This window comes from Staurois parvus, unplaced genomic scaffold (genome assembly GCF_062004578.1).
Source record: "Staurois parvus isolate SC_StPar_1 unplaced genomic scaffold, SC_StPar_1.0 ptg000151l, whole genome shotgun sequence".
Classification (NCBI taxonomy): Eukaryota; Metazoa; Chordata; class Amphibia; order Anura; family Ranidae; genus Staurois; species Staurois parvus.
The window spans coordinates 8044458-8067507 of NW_028317947.1; the positions used below are offsets into that span (position 1 = coordinate 8044458).

The following is a 23050-nucleotide window of genomic DNA, read 5'->3' on the forward strand; positions in this document are numbered from 1 at the left end:
GACCTGTCAGAATATCTGCTTGCCGTATGCAATGTACGAACAAGCAGATATTCTGACAGGAAGCTTCAATGAACTACCACGGCGCTGTAAACTTCATTGTAAAGTACAAGCCTACAGCCGCTAAGGGTGTCAGGACTTGCAGTTCATTCATTCACGGAAGTCTGAGAAAGAAAGACACGGCCTGTGGGCAGAGGCCTGCACGGCCGCGCTGTTTTCACATTTGACAGCTAGGACGGGGGGAGACTTCTCCCCATACTATCTGTCATAGGGAGGAGGTGCAGCTATGGGAACATGTTACATGTTCCACCCTAAAAATGGGGGGAACATGTGACATGTTCCAAAGGTGTAGTTATCCTTTAACTTGTTTCAGCCAATTTCTGGAGTTTCAATCACTTGGTATTTGCAGGTATAAATCTGCCCAAAGCAGCGTTCATCCAAGGTGTCTCATTACATGTAAAGTCTTGTATAAATCTCATATAAGCCATTAAGAATGGACAAACAGAGCCGCTGATTGATATTATGTTACCAAAGATCTTCAACACATATTGCTAGTTTAGTGCAGTTCGGCTTAGTATAGCTAATTTCCCACAAAAAATATTGTCTTTATAATGTTTGGTACTAAAAATAACATTTTAAAAAATATTAATTTGGATTTAGTCAGATAATAAATATTTTAGGTGACTATTTAAAGCTAAACTCCAGGCAAGCAGCTAAATGCACAGTTGAAATACGTTTGTTGTTTTTACTTCCCATAAGCTTTGTAGTTCTGTACAGTCAATCCTATGATTTACATATCTTTCCTAAGCTGCACAGTCAGACAGATGAAACATTTAATTCCTTAGCCTTCTCACTGGTCAGTGGATCGGCATCTTCACCCTCTTTCAGTAAGCAGGGAGCTGGCGCAGAAATGTTAAACTGGAAATAACACAGTGACCTGTGAGATGAGCAGTGTGTATCAAAAGAGAGACTGACAAAAATGAAAAATCCTGTGGCAGGTAAAACCATTAACATATATGTACGGTATTTCACCCCTGTATTTGGTAGTTTGCCTGGAGTTCCACTTAACCTTTACATTTCCAGGCAAGGTGGAGCACTGCACTCCCTTTTTTTTACATACTTTTTTACTTATTTGTAAGGCTAAGCTAAAATTAAAAAAAAAAAGCTTTTCATCTACAGGGCTCAACAGCTGAATCGTATATATTTTAACCCCCACCTGCCCTGTTGATAAGAACGCTTCAATAAGAGAAATACATTCTTAAAGCAAACTGTTTCTGGTGTGCTTTCTGGACTCTGGCAGCACAAACACTTTGGAGGGACCTAGTTCCTGCAAATTTTGCATGGTTCAGGTGTCTCAGGTGGTCAGTGTTAGTAGCTGTGGTTCAACTTTGGGCGAGGTCAAAAGCCTACTCCCTGTGGGGCATTGTTCCTTGCTCATCTGTCAGGAAATGTCCCCCCTTTTGGGGTCAGTAGGGTGCTAAAAGAATACACTCCCCATGTGGCCCCCATTTCTATTGACTTTCAGTCCAGTTCAGCATTCTTTTCTGTATCTGGGAGCCTGGATTTGGGGTGAGACATTTGGATGGTCTCTCTGAAGCAAAAAGTTCCTGATGCTACCTGTCAATATCTTGGTGGAAGAACTTCAATTGCTGGTATCCTCATACCTGTGGTTTCAATCAGGTAAAAAGTGTGACTAAGATTTCTGCTCCTCACTCCTCAATAAGGATTCTTGACTGGATTGGGACAAGCCTGATACTTCTTGGAACCATGTATTTCTGGATCAAGGTTAGACAGATTTTGAGAGTTTCCTATGTCAGATCCAAGAACGTTTACAGGTGTTAGGCAGATAGGTCTCAATTCATCCTTATGTTTGTGGTGCATTGTACCCAAGTATGGGTTGTGGAACTCCCTCATCCTTGTCTACACTTGTGTGGGTGTCTTGTTTACCCTTCTCACTCTTCAGTCAGTGTGGACTTGAGGGGGTATCCTTGAGGGTTTTCTGAAGTCTCAAGGGTTATTTGACTATATGTTAAAACATGCTGTGAGGGCTCTTTCTTTTCATAAAACCTTTTTCTCTACTGTTGAAGAGTTTGGATTGAGCTTGGGCTTTCTCATGCAGTCCTTTTTCTGTTGACCACTCCTTGATGCCAGTCTACATTTTCCTTTCTACAGCCTCATGCTGACCTCATCTCAGTGTTTATTTTTCCAGTCATTTTTATTAAGGTTTTCACAATTCAAAAGTGAAATACTTCAGTACAAAAGATAGGAAGGTACCATTACAAAATGATAAAATTTTTATGCATTCTTATACATGAAAGTTCCAGTGTGTAACCTGTTGGGCTGAAGTTATATTCTCCAAGAATAACTATAATAGTTTTCTAAAAGGATCCTCTTAAACAGGGGCCACCATCGTCTGAGATGGAGGATAGTCCCAACCATAAGGAGACCTTAAGGTCTGATCCTTTTGACTTAAAGTTCAGCCTTCATTCCCTTGGACAGTGGAATGTATGTCTTAGTCTGAAGCACCAGATAGATCCTCTTTGATCTCTCCTTGGTAATGGCAGTTCTCCTGCCCTGCTAGGGTTCTCCTCATTTGGTTCAGATTTGGGCATTGGTACTTCAGGTACCTCTTTGTGTCTCAGATTACTCCCAATTCTTTGCATCTGTCTGTAGCTGTTGTTCACCCCTAATCTGGACTGTCATTAGACGACCAAATGTTTCTGAAACTTTGTGTCCCACAATGGATGATGAAGAAATATAATTTTTTATAATTCTACCATCAATATATTTTTCATTTGAGAAACACAGCTTCTATTCCTCTGTCTTTGTTTTGCTGGCCCTGTGTTTTGCTTTATCACAAAAATATTTTTCAGTTTGCCAGCATCCCAACCTCTTGTAGGTGGCAGTATAACCCAACGGTTTCTGATTTCCTGTGTCCCTCAATGGCATTGCAGAAAAAGATTTTATGATAAGTGTCTTCCGAAAATGCAAATATTTTGATTTTATCCATCGCATCATTATACTTTCCCCTCCTCACTCCATCAACGGTGCCAACATCTTTGCAAGGTCTTTTTGTGGGTTCAGGATTTTTGGCTATCTTGAGTAGCATGGCCGAGTGGCATAACTCCCATTAATGTGCATGGGAGTGCATTCATTCCAACACTGAGGTTTCCTGAACAGGCAGGTAACGGGATTGCAACCAAGCAGGAAAGTTTATTTGCAGAGGGGACATAGCATTTCTCTTGTGCAATAAAGAGCCTGAGTGCTCCCAGTTTTGACTTTTTCAGTTTAAGTAGTAGGAATGAAGACAGCATTACAACAGGAGCAGACGTGTTGTATTTCTATGTGGCTCTCCATGGCCTGAAGGAAGAAGGGTATGGATTGAAGTGTCAGCTGCTTTGTGCATGCATCTGTTGTGCACATCTAATATTCATAGACACAAGCTGCTGTGAGGGTACTGCATGTTACTTTAATCAAGTGAGTTTGGGTGCTGCAAGATCATGTAGCTCCCAGTACAAGGATTCTAGCAAAATACCCAAATTATGGCAAACTCCTCTTAATTTTTCAATCGACAATTGTCCATCCAACATTTTAAAGGACAACTGCACATTTGTTTTAAAAATCAATATTTTAATGTGCCTAACACATTTATTAAATCAGCCAAATAAAGGCTATACATTTTGTCCACATAAGCTATGATTTTGCATGGTCTGACTAACTTTGTTGCCAAAATCAGCAAAATGGTTGCCTCTAATGTCATCACTAATTTTGAGCCTCCTGTGGATCAACAAGTACACACAAAGCACTATCCAGTTATCTCAGCAATTAATAAACCTGGAAAAACTCACTGCCATTCTGCTCTCTCCCCCCACCCTATTACTCCCCCCTGCCTGTTATTCTATTTCATTATTAACATTATGGAGAATTGAACAGTAAAGGCACATGCACACATATGCATTGAAACATTTCTGTAATGTTTACATGTGTACAAACATACAACACAGATGTGCACTATTGGTTGCTAGGACTCCAAGAGGCCCCAACTGCTTGCATCCTAGCAACAACGTGAGTGGAGCTAGTGCTCCTTAGTTATGCACAGTTGGGTGTTGCGGTTCCCCATCAGGTCTATCTGATGGATTTTAGGCAGAGACTTTCTGCCTATGTTGACTCTAATCTATTAGCATTGTGCCCTGCTCTCTTTCCAGACTACAGATCACCTCCCCCTATGCTATTGAGAAGGAGAATCATTCTGTAGTCCTATCTTCTTGTCTTAGGGTGGCAAAGCTGTTCCTTCATAGATACTCTAGGGAGTGTTGTCACCCTAGGAGAGGAACTGCATTACTGGCCAGGTTACCAGGTGAAAGTAATGGAAAAAGCCTGAAAAAAAAACTAAAACATTTTGTTCTTGGGTTTGGATATGCTTTAACTAAATGGCAACTGTGCAGTGAGATAAACATATTGATGCAGCCATACAAGGAATGACCCCTAGCTGCTAGGATTTATACATTGAGATTGTCATCATGTATGCATCCTTTCTACTTGGGTTTAGGCATTCTTTGTGCTTCTTGAGATGTTTGTCTAAATAAAACAATCTTGCCATTGCACTCCACTTCATTGTCTTTTACACATGCACATTACAGTGAATTGCTTGGGAATGTTTTTATAGGTTACTCAAGATGCTCAGCAGTTTAGAAAATTATTTAGTCAGACCCCATGTTGTTTCACAGCAGGACATGCTGCAATTGTCTTGCTTTGTTACTCCCAATGTAATCAGTTTTTACATTTCAGAGACAAGCACTGGTAGACAATCACGTACCTGCCTATTATGCCCCCATCACAACCTGAAAAGTTTAGAGGATCTGTGAAAGTATAATTAAAATTAAACATTTTTAACAGATAAACATTTGACAGCCTCCCATTTTGGTTAAGTGGGTATTTTCTTTTAATATATCTTCTCATATAAAGTATAAGTCCATGGAGAATAGATCTGTAAATGTGGCAGGGCATGGGGATTTAATTAATTCTATATTTCCACAGCTGGAGTTTGTAGATTACGTGTTCCATGTAGAGCGAGGGCGCAGAGAAACGGCCAATCTAGAGCTCCTGCTGCAGCGTTGCAGTGAGGTACAGCACTGGGTCAGTACGCAAACCCTGCTCTGCGAGGCTCCAGCGAGGAGGACTCAACTTCTCAAGAAGTTCATCAAGACAGCAGCCATGTGAGTTAGCACCTCAAGAAGACAAGTGTATGTACAATATGTGTACAATATGTGTGTGTGTGTGACAAAGCAAATGAAGGAGGGAATTTAACTGCTATGGGTGAGACCTCCCATATGTATAAATCAGCCCCTAATGGAAACTTTGGTTCTACAACAGCTAGAAAGACAAAGATCAAAAGTTAAACTGACATTTTCCAATGGCTTCCATGATGGTTTTTATATGCCATTGCACAGTGTGCTCTGTGTATTATCATTTTTAGTGTGCTTTGTTTCCTGGGGTTTAGACCTCCATTGGACATAGACTTTTGATCTACCATTAAACGTACCCAATACTCATGACTAAGGGTGAGGATAAAAACTAAATCCAGCCATACACTGATAGTTTTTTTTTTTGTTTCTTTGTACAGCCTGCAGGTTCCTTTGATTGTTCAATCAAAGGATTTTGCAAATTTTGACCAGTTCACTAGAAACTGGATGAAATTCACTTAAGGTATGGCCAACTTTAGAATAACTGCTTGACTTGATTCTCATTAAAGATAGTGGGAGAGTATGAAAGGCACAGCGAGTGTGCATTGGACTATACAGAAAAAGAGAGAAAAGAGTATTAAAATGGTCAGAAACGTGAAATTGTATCTGCTGTAGATTGGGAGACTGTCACAACCAGGGGTGGACTGACCACTTATGGGGCCACCGGGCAATAAGGGATCATGGGGCCCCTGTGTCCTCACCCACACTCAAACTTCACCCAAAAAAGCCTATGAAAGGTACTAGGGGCATCTCATGGGGCCCCCTACTCACCCTGGGCCCTCGGGCAGTGCCCGAGAGCCCAAATGGTCAGTCCGCCCCTGGTCACAACTGTCCAGTTTTCTTTTCTTCTTGGTCAATTCTAAATTGAACAGGTCATTTGGCATTCAAGTATTTAGGAGAATAGGAGAGTCACAATTTGTTTATCACATACTGAATTTGTCTGGTCCACCCAATTCACAGCAAATCAAGAGTCCGGTTGCACTTGTAAAGTTGCATCTTGTAAAGCTGGTCATACACTGATAGAAATTCGGCCGGATCTGCAGGGACCAGCCAAATTTTGATTGATGTATGGCCTAGCTCAGGGGTGTCAAACTGGCGGCCCTCCAGCTGTTGCGAAACTACAAGTCCCATCGTGCCTCTGCCTTTGGGAGTCATACTTGTAACTGACAATCTTGCAGTGCCTCATGGGACTTGTAGTTTGGCAACAGCTGAAGGGCCGCCAGTTTTGCACCTGTGGTCTCTAGCTGATTATACACAAGAAAAACTATCAACTGACTTGTGTACAACCAGCCTGTTGGGTATTTCCGGAACGATCAGTAGCACTTGCTATAGCTTAGTGGGATCGATTCACATCACATGTGTGGATGGGGAAATCGTTTTTTTTTTTTTTCGTTTAACCTGCTGGTTGGATGAAAAAAATTAGTTTTTGTCTATTGTTCATCCATTATGACTTATAAAACCATGACTTACCATAGAACAACCATCACCAAACCCTTCTCCCTCTGTGTTCTTTTCCATTGTTTCCTCACCGCCCCTTTCTGCAGATGTAAACAAAACCAGGACCTCTTATCGTTTTTTGCCATAGTGATGGGATTGGACAATGGTGCAGTAAGCCGTCTACGTGTCACCTGGGAGGTACAAATAAAATTCAGATTTTCCTTATTTGTTCCCCTATGTGGATTTTTAAAGAGATTGTGTAAAAAAAAGTATATATTTTATTTATTATGTTCATGAATATTCAATAAGTATTTTGTATGTATTTTCTGTCTATTGAATATGAAATATTATATATAAATATTTAATATATATGCCTGCAGCTTTATTCAAAAGAAGAACAGAGCAATAAGATGACACAGATTGTGGAAAGACTTAAAGTTAAAGCTAAACTTTTTTCTCATTTTGGATAGAGTACAGGAGGGTTACAACCCCCTGTCAGTTTTATTTTTGCTATAGATTTCCCATTGGGGAGATTTCCCCTTTACTTCCTGTCCCATAGCCAAAGCAGGAAGTGAGAGGAAATCCTTCCAATCCAAGAGAATGCTTGGTTGTCACCAGGGTCGGCAAAACCGTCCAATGTTAACCTTATTCTCCTGTTCTTTCATCAGAAACTACCTGGGAAGTTTAAGAATCTGTTCAGGAAGTTTGAGAATTTAACAGTAAGTATGGAGATGCAGTAGGATCATTTTTTTTAGAGAGATTTATTAAATAGGGATTCTCTTTAGGTGTATTTACCGAAAAACGTCTGAAAGTAGCCACAGACAGTCATATATTGATCACCAAATTTTGCAAACAACTATGTAGTGTGATCTCTATCTGTTATTTGAATGTAAAAGTGTATCTGAGCCCAAAAGCAAAAGTTTAATATGTTGCAGTTTACCAATCGTAAGACTGGATTCTTGGTGGCTGGATTATTTTTCTTTTTTTTATGCTTTTCTTTTTTTTTGCTTAATTGTCACCTACTGATCCTGCCAGTAACACACTTTCTGTCCTAGGGTGACAACGCTCGCTCATTGTACTTTATTTATTATGGTGAAGCTGCGTTGTCACCCCTAGGACAGGAAAGTGTGTTAGAACTCCTTCCTCTCTCCCCATGTCCGCATCATAATAAAGAGGTGTTCTATAGTCCCCATGCCTAGGGCACAGCTTGATTATAGGCTTTTGTGTGTGTTATTTACTCTTAATTTGCATAATTTACCATAACCATTTTGCTCTCAAATTTGCAGATTATGCTTGTTTTCCATAGATGTGCTTTGAGATTTTTGAAGATTTTAATAGAGCTTTTCCCCTCTTTCTTTAGGATCCATGCAGGAATCACAAATCCTATCGTGAGATGGTGTCCCGCATGAGACCCCCAGTAATCCCATTTATTCCCCTCATCCTGAAAGGTAAGCATGGGCAAAACTTAACCCCTTGTCCATGATTCCTCACACCTCTACCCTACTTTTCATCTTTACAGTCCCCACATAGATCCCAAAATTCTAAAATATAATAAATGCCATATCTGCCCTAATCTGGCCATACATTGTCAGAGTAGAAGAATACCCCATGAAAACTCCAAACAACTAGACAGATCTGTCTTTACTGAAATGTAAAAGCACCATATTACAGCAACATTAGTGTGAGGGCTAAGAAAAGTCAACGCGTTTTGTGCTATGATTAGGCTATGACACCACTAACCCATCGTTTTCATCTTTACAGTCCTCACATAGATCCCGAAATTCTAAAAGATATTAAACCCCATCACTGCCTTAATTTGACCATACATGGTCAGAGTAGAGAAAAACCCCATGAAAACTCCAAAGAGACAGACAACTGCACTCCAAAGACATCCGTCTTTTTTGAAATGTAAAAGAACCATATAGCAACAACACTGTGGGAACAAGAAAAGTCAACGCGTTTCGTGGTATGTGAGCACATAGCGCTGTGATTAAGCTATGACATAGTGTGAAACGCGTCAACTTTTTTTAGTCCCCCCAGTCTTCTTGCTGCAATATGGTACTTTTGCATTTCAATAAAGACGGATGCTTTTGGAATGCAGCTGTCCAGTCCTTAGGCGTCTTTTATTGCATTCAGCAAGATGAGCCGAGCTTTTCCTGACAGCTGCCGATACAGTTAAAGTGTTACTAAACCCACAGCAGTAAAATTGGTCTGTATATGCAGAAAAGCATGCTTGTTATACTCACTGTGGAACCTAAGGGGTTAATCCTCTGCATTGTGTAAAAAGGTCGTTTGATCCTGTCTTCTCTGATCCTTTCCTTTTTCAACAGTCCCCAATCCATCTGCTGATAGTACAGAGCCCTAAGAGGCACTATGCAAATGCTCAGTTTGGTGTGTATTGCTAGATGGGTTTTTTGTTTGGGAGGGTGCATGTGATCGGCACAAGGCCAATCAGCACTGTCCAGAAAGACGGTCAGGGGTCCTGCAGCCACATAGGACAGTCAGAGGAGAATGCAAATTCCTCCTACAAGCTTTTACCAATTCACAGCTGGCCCCTGATAGAAGTCACAATACTGCTATATACTGCTAATGAGAAAAGGTATTTAGCTAAAATAACTGCATTTCCATGTTCTATGTAATGTGGGAGACCAGATATAGTGAATGCAGGGTCCTGGGTTTAGTAACACTTTAAATTAAATTTAGTTTGCTAAAGTATTGCATACCATAAACAATTTCCAATTTATTTAAAATAAAATCCTTGGTTTCACCTTCTTTGTGGCATCTTAGCACTGCTGATCTCCTGCAGCCTCCTTGTAGTTACTTCTTGTCTACATGTATACTCTCCAGCATTGTCTACATGACATTTCCCAGGGCAGGTTTCCTGATGGTGTCAACAGTGGACCATGTTTGTGTAATATGTTCCCACAAGTGGTCTCCATCAGAAGCCAGGGGGACAATGAAGATGCATAACTGGCAGACAGGGACAAAGCGTTGTCACCCTATTACAAGTGCCTGAAAAAGCCCATTCATGGCAAGATCACCAGGCTTTATTTTAATGAAAGCTGCAGATTTGAAAACAGGTTCCCTCTCTTCAATTTTTGCATTCCATTTAATCCTCCTTTATGTCATCTTCATGATTGTCCCCCTCAGACAGTGATCATCATTCTTTCTGTTTCTTCCCTCAGACCTCACATTTCTACACGAGGGTAGCAAAACCTTCATTGATGGGCTTGTGAATGTGGAGAAAATGGTGAGTCCTGGGGCTGGTATCGTAAAAGCCTAATTTCAGGCAAACAGCTGAATACTCAGATGAAATGCATTTAGGTGTGCTTTTACCTGCCAAACTCTGCATATATCTGTTCATCCAATTCTGAGATTTGCACGTCCCTGCCAGACAGAACAGCCAGACAGATGACACTACTTGCTGTGTTGGGGCCCAATCACACCATATGCCTTTCTCAACAATCCCAACGCACAGACAAGGCAATTTATTTTGAATCCAATGAGTTCAGCTCACACTAATGCAGAGCCCCCCCCAAAAAAAAAAAATAGGACCTGCCTAGAGATTGCATGTTCTCCCTGTGCCTGCATGGGTTTCCTCCGGGTACTCCGCTTTCCTTCCACACTCCAAAGACATGCTAGTAGGTTAATTGGCTCCTGTCTAAATTGTCCCTAATATGTGTATGTATAAATGTAAGTTAGGGACCTTAGATTGTACACCCCTTGAGGGTTAGGGACTGATGTGAATGTTCAATATATATGTAAAGCACTGCGTAAATTGACAGCGCTATATAAGTACCTGAAATAAGTATCTGAAATAAAAGCAAAAAAATTTTTTTCAGCACAGTATGCTGTATCGCTCAACACTGCTTTGCAGTGAATAAAAAGGAATCAAATCATTTGTGACATTTTACCAAAGCTGAAAAAAGTGCAATGTGTTATCACAATGCATTGGCACTGCTCCCTTCACAGCATACACCAGCGGGCGCGGTATAATGTGGCCCCTGCTGTGAACACGCCTTTACAGTTTTAAAGCGGTTGTAAAGGCTGAAGGTTTTTTTTACCTTTGTGTATTCTATGCATTAAGGTAAACAACCTTCTGTGTGCAGCATCCCCCCCAGCCTCCTTAATGCTAACCTGAGCCTCATCATGACTCAGCAATGTGAATGACAGCCTTGGTTGTCCCAGGTCTCTGCCTCCTCAGTGGCTGAGACAGCAAGTGGGAGCCATTGGCTCCCGCTGCTGTCAATCACAGCCAGTCAGCCAATGAGGAAAGATAGGGGGCGTGGCCAAGCCCTGGCTCCGTGTGTGAATGGACACACGGGGCAGTGGGTGCCCCCATAGCAAGCTGCTTGCTGTGGGGGCACCTGACAGACAGGAGGAGCCAGGCAGGGGACCCCGAGAAGTGGAGGATCCAGGCTGCTCTGTTCAAAACCACTGCACACAGCAGGTAAGTATAGACATGTTTGTTATTTTACAAAAAAGAAAAAAAAACATTAACCTTTTAGAATCGCTTTAAAAAGGAATGCAGTGGTTTCTCATTCCTCCCTCAGCCTGCTGATTGGACCATGAAGGAGCAGCAAGAAACTGAATTCTGCCCACTGCTCCTATCTGCATGTTTCTTGTCAGCTATTTTGCATGCAGCACATCAGATTGGCTCCCTGTCCTGCCATTCCTTCTCCCCATCTGAGTGATGCCGTATTCTGAATTACCACAGGCTTAAAGAGGTTGTAAACCTCTGAAATGAACAAAGCATATCCTTCCATAGTGTGCCCTTGCCTCTATATAAAGCACCTAGTGTGATTTCTGTGTCCTCTCTCATTATTCTGCTCTCTGCATGAGTCACTTCTGACAGGCTATGCCTACACCAGACAATCCCGGGAGACAGCCCCCCCCCCCTCCTCCAGAACACAGCAGGAGAATGACAGCATTATCTGTGCATGTTACCCTATGAGACTATATAGAGGGGGGTGGGTCCATTCCCTTCACTCAGGTCTCAGATTACACTCAGCTGTCTGCCCTAGGCTGTGCAGTGTATGCTGTCAGATTGTCCCCTGCCTTGTGAAACTCAGAGATGCTGTGTAAATTCTGGACTTTAAATGGATGTAGAGGAGAGAGGGCTATGGATAAACAGGTACAACGTAAGTAGGAGGATTTGTTTAATCTCTGTGTATCTTCTGAGGTCAGTCACTTCACTGGGTTTATTCAGGCTCTCAAACTAGTTGCTTTTAAAAAAATACATTTAACAATCTATTAATAAAAAACTAGCTGCAAACACGTGTGTCTTTTTTATATGCCTGGAGTTCAGTAATCAAATAAAACCGTACTTTTGGGATGTTTTCTGTTTGAAAAATAGGAACCCTTTCAGCTTTTTACATCTACAGCCAAAATCCATCCAAAATGTTTGTAGCTTTGGTTGTTTTTGATGGAGTGGGGAAAATCTGAAACTCTGCCAGGCTTTTACACCTGTCTGTAACTCCAGGGGAGATTTCCTCCCAGTGACAAGACTGAACAGGAAGTGATGGGGACATAGACAGCAAATATTTGCTTTTTAGTTGAACTGGGCAAACTGTGTCAGTTTTTATTGCTGCCTGCGTCTTCTTATTCCAATGATCCCTATTTCCCTTCTTTGAGGTCCTGGTGTCACAGCAGGCATTTCGGATCATTTCAGGTTGCAGTATTTCATTACATGCTTCCTGTCACTTCATCAGAGACCAGGGGCGGACTGAAAACTCATGGGGCCCCCGGGCAATAGGGGATCATGGGGCCCCTGTGTCCTTGCCCAAACTCAAAAATGCCTATGAAAAAGGTACCAGGGGCATCTCATGGGGCCCCCTACTGACCCAAGGCCCTCGGGAAGTGCCAGAGTTTCCAAATAGTCAGTCCGCCCCTGTTAGAGACTATTAATGTGATTCTAAAGGTATGGGGTTTTTTTTACATAATAAGCATTTTCTACTTACTTGATCTGTGCAATAGCTTTGCACTGAGTGGCCCGAACCTCCTCTTCTTGGGGTCCCCTGCCGGTGCTTTCGGCTTCCCCTCATTTCTGAGTGCTCCCATAGCAACCACTTGGTATGGGAGCGCTCGTACAGGCTTGATTCTGAGCTTAGCTGTGTGCATCTATTGACACACACAGTGTAGCTTGGCCCACCGCCCCTCCTCAGAGGATTTGATTGACAGCAACAGGAGCCAATGGCTCTCGCTGCTGCCTCCTGGTCCAGTGAGGACAGTGTGGCACCCCTGCTCTCGGGCACAGCACTGGATTGAGTTCAAGATCAGGTAAGTATTTAGGGGAGGATCTGGCCATGGAAGATTTTATACCTTAATGCAGAGAATTAAGAGAAAAAACCTTAAGCCTTTAGAATCACTTTAACTGGGCGTTTAGCCCATGTGCGTCCAACCCTGGCTTTTTTGGCAGGCTGCTGGCAGAGGGGCTGGACGTTGCAGCTGTGCCTCCCAGGCACCCTAAAATGTGCCAACAAAAGCAGGAGAGTGTAAAAAATGATCTTTCCTGGGTGTCATAAATGCTAGGTATGCCAAATTATTTATTCTTATATTTAAATCCTCTCTTGGATGAGCTATGGGATTTGCAGTGTACATAGAGTCCACAACTGCTCATTCCAAACCAGGGGCGGACTGACAACTCATGGGGCCCCTGTGTCCTCGCTCACATTCAAACCACACCCAAAAAAGCCTATGAAAGGTACCAGGGGCAGCTCATGGGGCCCTCTAATGACCCCAGGCCCTTGGGCAGTGCCCGAGTGCCCAAATGGTCAGTCCGCCCCTGTTCCAAACAAGTGAGGGGGGGGGGGGGGGAATGAGAGGTTCTGGAACTCACAAAGGACATTACAAGGACACTGAAACACACAGTAAGGGACAATTTCATGAAAAATAGATTACAAGACCATTAAGTAGTGGAGGTGTAGAGGCTGTTTTTGGAGAATTATATCATTTAGTGTCACTTTAGACGTACGACAGCCACCTGTACTGGTATTAATGTAGCATTACAGACTCAATGTTCCTCCATAGTTGTCAGAGGAGAACTGTGTGAGTTGTGATTGCTGTTTTATTTTTAAAGGTGCAGGCTCTGCAGTCTCAGCCTAGCTTCACTATCTAGTTATTCACTGACCTAGGGATAATGTGCAGTATGGGAGTTTAGACTTCACTGGCTGCATGCTTTTTCCATTTTGATGGTTCAAATGATAGTGAAGCCAAGATGTCATAGTTAATTAAAATGGTTATTTTTTAAAATTATTATTATTAATATTAATAATAAATAACCAAATTAAAATTATTACTTCAATATAAACCTTTAGTATGGACAAAAGTTGGAGTTATAAGGTGCAAGGTTATCCACTTCAGCTACATTTCTGGACTTTCAGTGGCTATACCAGGATGATGCCTGCAGATGCAGGCATCACCCTGGTACCGTTTTTTAGAGCTGGCTCTCTTTGTAATAGCAATCGGAGCAGCTAACTAGCCTTTTGATCGCTATTGCAAGCAACAGGAGGGGACGTCTCCTCCCACTGCCATCTGGCGCTTGTTTGAGATTTCCCACCAGGGCTGGACAAACTTTGATCGCCTCTCCGCTATGGTAACCCGAAAACGATGACCTGTCAAAACTTCCGGTTTACCCAGATGTCAATGGAGCCATTTTCAAAAACTCAAAAGCATTTGAAAACACCGATCTTGGTGTTTTGAATGCTTTTAAGTCCATAAAGAGTACCTGTCATGTGCCTATTGCTGTCACAAGGATTTTCAAGGAATTTCTTGTGACAGCAAGAAAAGTGATTAAAAAAACTAAAGCAACAGTGTAAAAATAAAAATAAATATTAAAAAAAAATATTAAAGTGCCCCTGTCCCTCCGTGCTGACGCACAAGTTGAACGCACGCATCGGTCCCGTAATTTTAGCACCAGACCTCCTCTATAAGTGGTAACCTATAAAGACTTTTAAAGCATTGCCTATGGATACTAAAATTTACATTGTTTGTCACCATTGCACGGTCATTCACAATTTTATAGGTTGACATGTTTGGTATCTATTTACTCGGTGTAGCATCACCTTTTATTTTTTACAAAAAAATTGGGTTAAGTATTGTTTTGTTTTTTTCATTAAAATTCAAAAAGTGTAATTTTTACAAAAAAGTTGTGTTTGAAAACCGCTGCACAAATACCATGTGACATAAAAAAAATTGCAAAACCCACCAATTTATTCTATATAGAGAAAAATATATATTTATATATATATATATATATATATATTTGGGGGTTCTAAGACATTTTCTAGCAAAAAATACTGATTGTAACGTAAACAAAAGTGCCAAGAATGGCTTGGTCTTCAAGTGGTTAAACTTTACTGGTTGACGTGGTTGTCAAGGCTTAAAGTGCAACTTCACTCTTTCAATCAACATGGGCTATTTCTAATCCTTATGCTGCTATGGTAAATAGATAGTAAAGTATATCATATTTAGTTGTTTTAACCTTTTGTTTTGCATTCCTTCATTGACTTCCTGGTTTCAGTGCCTAGGCAAATGATGTAATACATCCCAGGAATCTCCAGAAGGGGAGGGAGGGTTCTCAGCTCAGCCTATGTCTGAGCTAAGGACAGATGGATTCCAGGAAGTAACTGCTGCATGAATCATCTGCCCTTACTCAAGATGGTCACTGCCAGAAATGCCAGGGGGTGATTTTCAAAATGATTTCTCAGCAAAATAAAACATGGAGACATAGATGGATGGAGTGGAGTTCCACTCAAAAGTGGAAGCTCCACTTGTTTGCCTCCTCCCCCCCCTCCACTGTCATATTTGGCACCTTTTTGACAGGTACCCGCTCCCACTTCCGGCTCAGTTCGCTGCAGAAAAATGAGCCGGACGTTTGCCCCCTCCACTCTCCTGCAGTCTCCTGGGAACTTTCACAGGTCACAGGAGACTGCCGGACCAATCAGGAGGCGCAGCACGACTTGCGCATGTACAGTGGGCACCAGGTTGTGAAGCCGCAAGCTGTCACAGCCTGGTGCCCACAGTTGAGATGGCGGAGCTGGGGTGGAGAGAAGGGGAAAAGGGACCGCGCGGGTGAAAACAACGCTGGACCCTGGGACAGGTAAGTATGTGTTTATTAAAAGTCAGCAGCTACAGTTTTTGTAGCTGACTTTTAATAAACACTAAAACAGCTGGAACTCCGCTTTAGTGCATTCTTTGCATTAGGGTAGAAAACCTTCCATGGTTAACTCCCCCCCAGCCCCCCCACCCCACCAATACTTACCTGAGCCAGTGCCTGAAAGCAGCAACTCTGCTCTCTCTCCTCATTGGACATGGAGGCAGTCTCCCATTGTTGACAATCAAATCCTGTGAGGAGGGAGCAGGGGATGGGGTTGAGTTGCACTGTGTGTGTCAATAGACACACACAGCCTGGTCCGGGATCAAGCATGCATGTGTGCCACCATAGATAGGAGGAGGAGCCTAGAGTGCCAGCGGGGGACCCCAGAAGAGGAGGTTCGGGGCCACTCTGTACAAAAACAATTGAATAGAGAAAGTACGTATGACGTTTGCTCTTTAAAAAAAAAAACCACACATTTTTAACTTTACAATCACTTTAAAAAAGCCTCCTAAATCAACGTAAACCCACGTCTATCTGGATATGGCATGTTTATAGGAGTCGTGCTTTAATCGTGGTTGCCTCAAACTGTATGAGCATCAGATAGAAGGATAGGGAGTGTGAGGTTGTCATGGTAACTGGCTCTCTTCCTGTTCACAGCACGCCATAGCAGAAAAAGTGAGGACCGTTCGGAGATATCGGAGCAGCCAGATGAGTAAGTACATGAGGAGGGGGTGAGGAATGTGCAAAAATATTCTTCTCTCCTGTGTAGGATCGTACATTAATATTCAAATATATGTGACTACTTACAATGCATTGCTAGACTGCTAGCTGAGTAGTATTTTTACAGCAGCAATCTTCTATTTTTGGGGTAAAAACTCTCATTAATTGCAACAGCCTTAGATGTAATTGACAGTCACGTGTCAGTCCTTTTCTATGTGTTTCTACAAGTAAAATGGCCACTACTCCATGTTAATGATGTTCCCAACTCACAATTTCACAGAAAATGTTCTCATCAAATGAGACGGCCAGTATTAGCCACTTCTAGTGCTGTGTCTCCATCTGCTGGTAGATGTGATATTGCATTAGGCATGTATATTGTTTCCATGATTGCATATCACATACTTGGGAAATGCCATATGAAGTTGAAAGTCTACTTTTACGTTGCCAAATGAAAACTTTGGGATAATCTGCTGAGGTTTTCAACTCACATATTCATTTTTTTTCTGATTTTGGCAGTCCATGGTCCTTTTGTAATTATACATATTTATATTGTAAAGTGCTGAGCAAACTGTTGGCGCTATATAAATCCTGTATAATAATAATATGCTCCAAGTATAATACCAAACGCACCATACACATGGAAGAAATGCCACCCAATGGCTGGGTTGTTCAGTCGGTTTCTGGCCCACCAAGGCACCTAGAACTACAGTTTTGTAGAAATGGAGTGGCATGGCCCAAATCCTTCCCACGGGCTCTAACTCACATACGTGTTCCAGTCACCAGTCCACCACCTGGCCTGAGCTGACTGCTGCAACACTCCCAGTCTGTGCTCCCGGCCTCCTTGAGGCCTTCTCCTGTACTCTCCTTGTACAATGCAAAATGAGACATTTATGTCTTTTTAAGTTCTTTACTGAAATAAAATTGGTGTTAACTGCTACAATCCATGTCCTACACAAGCTATAAAGAGGATTGCTGCATTACCATATGCTCCATTATGTTCCCAAATGCTTGAAGCTCACCCTATGTCAGCTGAGGTGTCTCATCTCTCATCTCCATTCATGTTATTGTCGGGTTGCCGGTTAGAAGAAGCCCACCAAGGTTAAAGAAAACACATGGGCTCATGAAACAACTTAACATCTAGTATCTTGGACACACAACTCGAGACCCTCTAGTAGTTTCACCCCCCATTCTATAGCCACATGCTACATCAGGGTTTCTCAACCAAGGTTCTAGGGTTCCTCCAGAGGTTGCTGAGGGTTACTTGAGCAATGAGCAATTCCTGCCTCTCAGATAAGTTCCCACTGACATCATTGACCATTCTGCTAAATATATATATATATATATATATATATATATACACATATACTGTATATATACAAGTTGTAGATAGAGTACATAGTACATAGTCAGTCTGGCTAAAAAAAGACAAAAGTCCATCCAGTTAAAAAAAAAAAAAAGTTATAATCCTACAACCACAGTTGATCCAGAGGAAGGCAAAAAAAACCCAGCAAAACATGAACCAATTTGCTCCTGCAGGTAAAAAAAATTCCTTCCTGATCCCCAGAGAGGCATTCGGATATTCCCTGGATCAACTTTACCTATAAATGTTACTTATAAATGTTAGTTTCCGGTTATATTCTGGGTATCCAAGAAAGGCCTTTTTTAAAGCAATCCACTGAGCTGGCCAGAACCAACTGTTGAGGGAGTCTATTCCACATTTTCACAGTAAATTTTAGCAGGGGTGCCCTAAGACTGGAAAGTTATTTCAAGGGTTCCTCTGTGTTGAAAAGGTTAATAAAGGCCGCGGTACATGCTGGAAGCCCAAAAGGCTTGCAGAGTAGACCAACCCTTCTTTACACAAGTTCACAACAATCATGTGTGTGCCTTTCTCTTCCGTAATTTGTGGTTCTTAATTACGATTACCATTTTTCTATGTCTTTCTCTATCACCCAGGACTGGACACAGATGTCTCCCCAACTCACCTCCAGAATAAAGCTTATGTGCGCCAGTTCCAGGTCATCGACAACCAGAACCTCTTGTTTGAGCTGTCCTACAAGCTGGAACCCAGTGCCCAGTGATCAGACTGTGGAAGACAAGCTGCTGATTGGCCATAGACCTCACTACATATTGTACTGCCTACGGTACAGAAGTACAGAGGACATTCCGCAACCTGTGCCATATAAAATGCTGTATCATGTTTACCCATACAGTAGGTATTGCCGCCTACTGTACTGCTGACAATTTTTCAGCCAGGACTCGACTGGATGGGTGGCTTTGAAAGGGTCATGGACACAGATATTTTTGTAAGAAGATGACATGTATAGTCTCATTTGTGCTATTTTCTTATGGGGGGATCAGAATGGAAATAACAGTATATATAAAAATTATATATATATATGGTTGCATTGCTGCATATGAAGGTATGCAGGCTACAGAATTGTGTACATACTTATTACTGGGAGTTCTTAATTCTTGCTATGTATGTTATGTGTCGTTTGGAGGTAGATGTACAGGGGTTTATTTATATAACAGAGATTTTGCTCTTTTTGTGCAGCAAAAAACAAATGCTTAATGAAACTGCGTGTTGTGGGAACTTGAGCGATATATGTAAATGTGCATATGAGAGGTGGTTAATGTCAGAAACAGACTCTGGCGGTAATGTAAAGCATAGCTATCCACACCTCAGTGTATTCATTTAAAGTCCCCAATAGCTACAAGGAACCCTCCACCTCTGTAGTTTTGGGAGGAGGTTGGTGAGAGCTATATATGTGTATCAAATTCTGATATCAGCTGCTGTTCACAGCTAATATCTGAAAAGCCATGATAATAATTCAGGCATATTTAATAGCGCAACACAAAGAGCAAGAATGGTGTGCAGAATGCAGCCTATAGCAACCAATCAGATTCCATTTACTCTTAGATCTGTTGAGAATTATTTCTGACTGGCTGCTAGGGGTGGCTGCGCTGTGCACACCAATAAATGTTAATAGCTCCAAGTCTTCTGTGAAACTGCAGTGAACAAGCCCCTGATGGGAACCCACCTCCTTCTCCTCCATTGAGAAAGGTTGTTTCATAGTGCACACCGCATGTAACAGGAATTGTGAATGGGGTAGAGTACGATGAGTCACAAGATTCACTCCCCTATTCACAGATCCTGTTACATGCAGTATAATCAATGAAAAAAGCTTTTCTCAATGGAGGAGAAGGGGATGGGTCTCCGTCGGGAGCTTGTTCACTGCAGCTTCGCAAAAGATTCAGAAAAGCTATTACCCATGGCAGCAGGAAGAGGACAGGCATCCTTGCACAGAAGATTCCTGCACAATGTTGTCCATACTTCATTACAGGTAGGTTAGGTCACTAAAGCTTTAGGGATTTTTTTTTTTTTGGCTAAGTTTCAACTTTCTATTGGCCACACACATGGCAATGTGTGCTATCAAACTTTTCATTCCATTATTTGCTGAAATTGCAAATCAAGTGACTAGTGTACTTGACCATCCACAAGGAAATGGAATCAAAATTGCCCCAACTGAATCCTGCAGAAAAATATGATCGCTTTTGATGCTATTACTGTAGTTTTTTTTTCTGTTTTGATGTGCTTTTTCACGAAGCTGTACTGAAGCGGTCAGTTAATTGCACTTCAATTTCACAATTGACCAAATTCTCGAGGTAGATTGCATAGACTCATGGGGCAGCAGATTGCCTAGTTCCTGGCAATTACATGCAATTTCATGTGTAGTTCCGGGTAAATGGAAAGTGGTTCAAACTGACTGAAAATTGCCATGTGTATGGCTAGTTTTAGAAAATGTTTTACACAAACTGAAATGCCTATTGCAAGAGATGCTTTGACTAGATTGAGCCAGTTGCACAGCAGGAAATTAGAGATCATTTGCTACACTACCCATGTACAAAACCCTACTCAGATTGCCGTATTGCAGTGAGTGGCATTTACCTTTTTTGGGGGGCTGCTTAGAAAGTTACATTGGCTATAAAGTGAAATTAAAAGGTCATTTTAATAGCATTCAATTACAAAATGTTTTTTTGTAGCAGTTATTGTATTTTTTAGCAAAACTGGAGCTTTCTGTTAAGCATGGGTGAAAACTATATATTCTGATATACAGATGACCACTACCATTTACAGATACAGTCTGTATATAAAATACAAGCTGGAACAAAATTCCACAACATGGAACAAAAGGCGAGAGTCACTTCAAAAACTACTTTACAGGTGAATTGGGTTGCAGATATACAGACACTCAATAGGCAGATTTAGGTGAGAGTCAGGTCACTTGCTGGCTTGGTTTTGTCTTTCCATTTTACAGTACTTTTATTTAACACCTCTTCAGCATATACCAGCTAGGTAATAAACCAGATATTCTCTACCAGGGTTCTGTGGAACCCTAGGGTTCCTCGAGAGATTGCTAGGAGTTCCTTGAGCTGTGGCTGATTGACCTCCCAAAGATGGTCTTTGCATAGTTCTGGGATCAACACCACTTGGCCTAGTCAATGGCACAACATCAATGGTCTATTCAGCTAACTGTAAGGGTGACATTCTTCCCACAACCGACAAACATAGTTGGCTTTTTTTCCACTGACTCCCAATTATTTGGTTTTGACAGGGGTTCCCCAAGAGCAGAACATTATTTTAAGAGTTCCTCAGGGCTGAAAAGGTTGAGAATGGCTGCCCTGTTACTAAACCAAATGTCTCCAGAAAGTATGTACCTGTAAAATTATTGTGTAAATCAACCTTTCTCAACCTTTTCAACACAGAGGAACCCTTGAAATAACTTTCTGGTCTCAGGGAACCCCTGCAATACAACTCATGATATACGTTGCATTAGTGTGATGGTCAGTGGGAAGAATGCTCCTTACACTTGTGATCATTGGGAAGAATGACCCCCTTACAGATAGCTAGAAAGATCAATGGTGTCAGTGGGAACTTATCTGAGAGGCAGAAATTGCTCATTGCTTAAGCAACCCTTGCAACCTCTGGAGGAACCCTTGCATTCCATGAAACTCTGATTGAGAAACCCTGGTGTAAATACTTCTCCTGCTCTCTGTGCTGCCAAACATTGTTCCACTGAAGAGTCTGTTGGAAAACCAACACTTACAGGAGTATCAATTGCCTGTGACCCTTGCACTGCTAAATGACTTCTACGGGACTATAAGATGTTTCCCAGGAGACATTGGGGGGACCAATTTCTCTTAAGGTGAGCGGCATTCGGCATCGCAGGTGGCAGCGGATATAAGTATTTCCACTAATTTTTTAAGATGTACAGCATGTCTGCAGAATTTTTGGTTTAATGACAATGTCCCTATAACCCGCACATAGACGTGATAACAATTGCCTGATCCCACGTCTATGATAGCCGGCAGATGCAGTCAGCTATGAGCTGTAAAAGGGGCAAATTAGAAAAGCCGTGCAGATGGCTGATTTTCTTCCTTGCACCACTGTCCTCCTCCTCTTTCTCCTTTTTCTTTCTTTGATGCTTTCCAATGCCATAAATGATCAAGGTTTGCACAGCTAACCAAATAGGTTTATAAAACGCCATGCAGCATTTTGCAGATTTGCTGCTATAATGGGGCTCGGTTCATACTTGGATGTCCTTCTGCCTCCCTTTATATAACACACGAAGAATGCTCAGCAGACAGACACACTCCACATAATCAAGTGCCCAGCAAGAACATATCCACTGATATAACAGTAGCTGACAAGTGCTTCATTTTAAATGACAGAATAGCTTTAAATAAGCTACTTCTTCTTCTTAGGATCTTCAGTTCTGACATTATCCATTGCCTAAGAAGCATTTCTACAGGGCAGCAAAGAAAGCAAGAGCCAAAATCTACTCATTTGCTGTGGGTTACCAGTTTATTCCATGAACCTGTATGGCTATATGTACACCCATATCTGCAGACAGGCTAATCCCTCTGTATAGGCAGATACGTATGTTCAAATATACGGTACTTATTGCAGTGTTTGAGTGCGTACACACCTGCGCCTGTGTACAGCCATAGGCCATGTCACTGGATTGTATGGTGTGCCCGGGTTTGAGCCCGTCTGGACGGGTTCTGTTAATATGTCTGAGTTTATGTAAAGGGATTTTTTTTGTACGGAAACTGTATAAATGTTTTTATATCTGTTTATTTTAAGGTTATGGCAAAGTAAGGTAATTTAGCACTTAAGTGGGCAGAAATAAAGGGGTAGAGACACTGGAAATAAAGAGGAAGCACTCAGCCATTAAAGTGTTTACAACTTGCATTTTGGCTCATGCGTATATGTGCAAGTATGTATGTATGTATGTACAGAATATATATATATATTATGTGTAATGAATTAAGGACAGCACTGCTCCTCTGTGTACAAAGAGAAGGGCAAAGGTGTTAGATGCAGCAAGAGCCTTGCATTTACATTTGCAGCGTCATTTGAACTAAATCCATTAACTGGTATCCATTGAGGTATACAAAAGCTTTAAACGTTGGGTTATATTGCCGTTTACAGGAGGACACTGGCAAACAAAAAAAAACATGGGCCGGCCTAAGACAGCCCTTCCTACTACCA

General features: G+C 41.8%; 1 protein-coding gene across 1 annotated transcript in view; it reads left to right on the forward strand.

Moving 5' to 3' along the window:
- RAPGEFL1 (Rap guanine nucleotide exchange factor like 1) overlaps positions 1 to 22750 on the forward strand; it is a 92782-nt gene extending 70032 nt beyond the window's left edge. The window contains exons 9-15 of the mRNA XM_089674386.1: positions 5035 to 5213; positions 6785 to 6875; positions 7346 to 7396; positions 8038 to 8125; positions 9863 to 9927; positions 16432 to 16486; positions 18448 to 22750. Of these exons, the coding sequence (XP_089530512.1) occupies positions 5035 to 5213; positions 6785 to 6875; positions 7346 to 7396; positions 8038 to 8125; positions 9863 to 9927; positions 16432 to 16486; positions 18448 to 18572 (654 nt within the window). The 3' untranslated portion in view covers positions 18573 to 22750. The remainder of the gene's footprint in view (positions 1 to 5034; positions 5214 to 6784; positions 6876 to 7345; positions 7397 to 8037; positions 8126 to 9862; positions 9928 to 16431; positions 16487 to 18447) is intronic.
- The last annotated feature ends 300 nt before the right edge of the window (positions 22751 to 23050 follow it).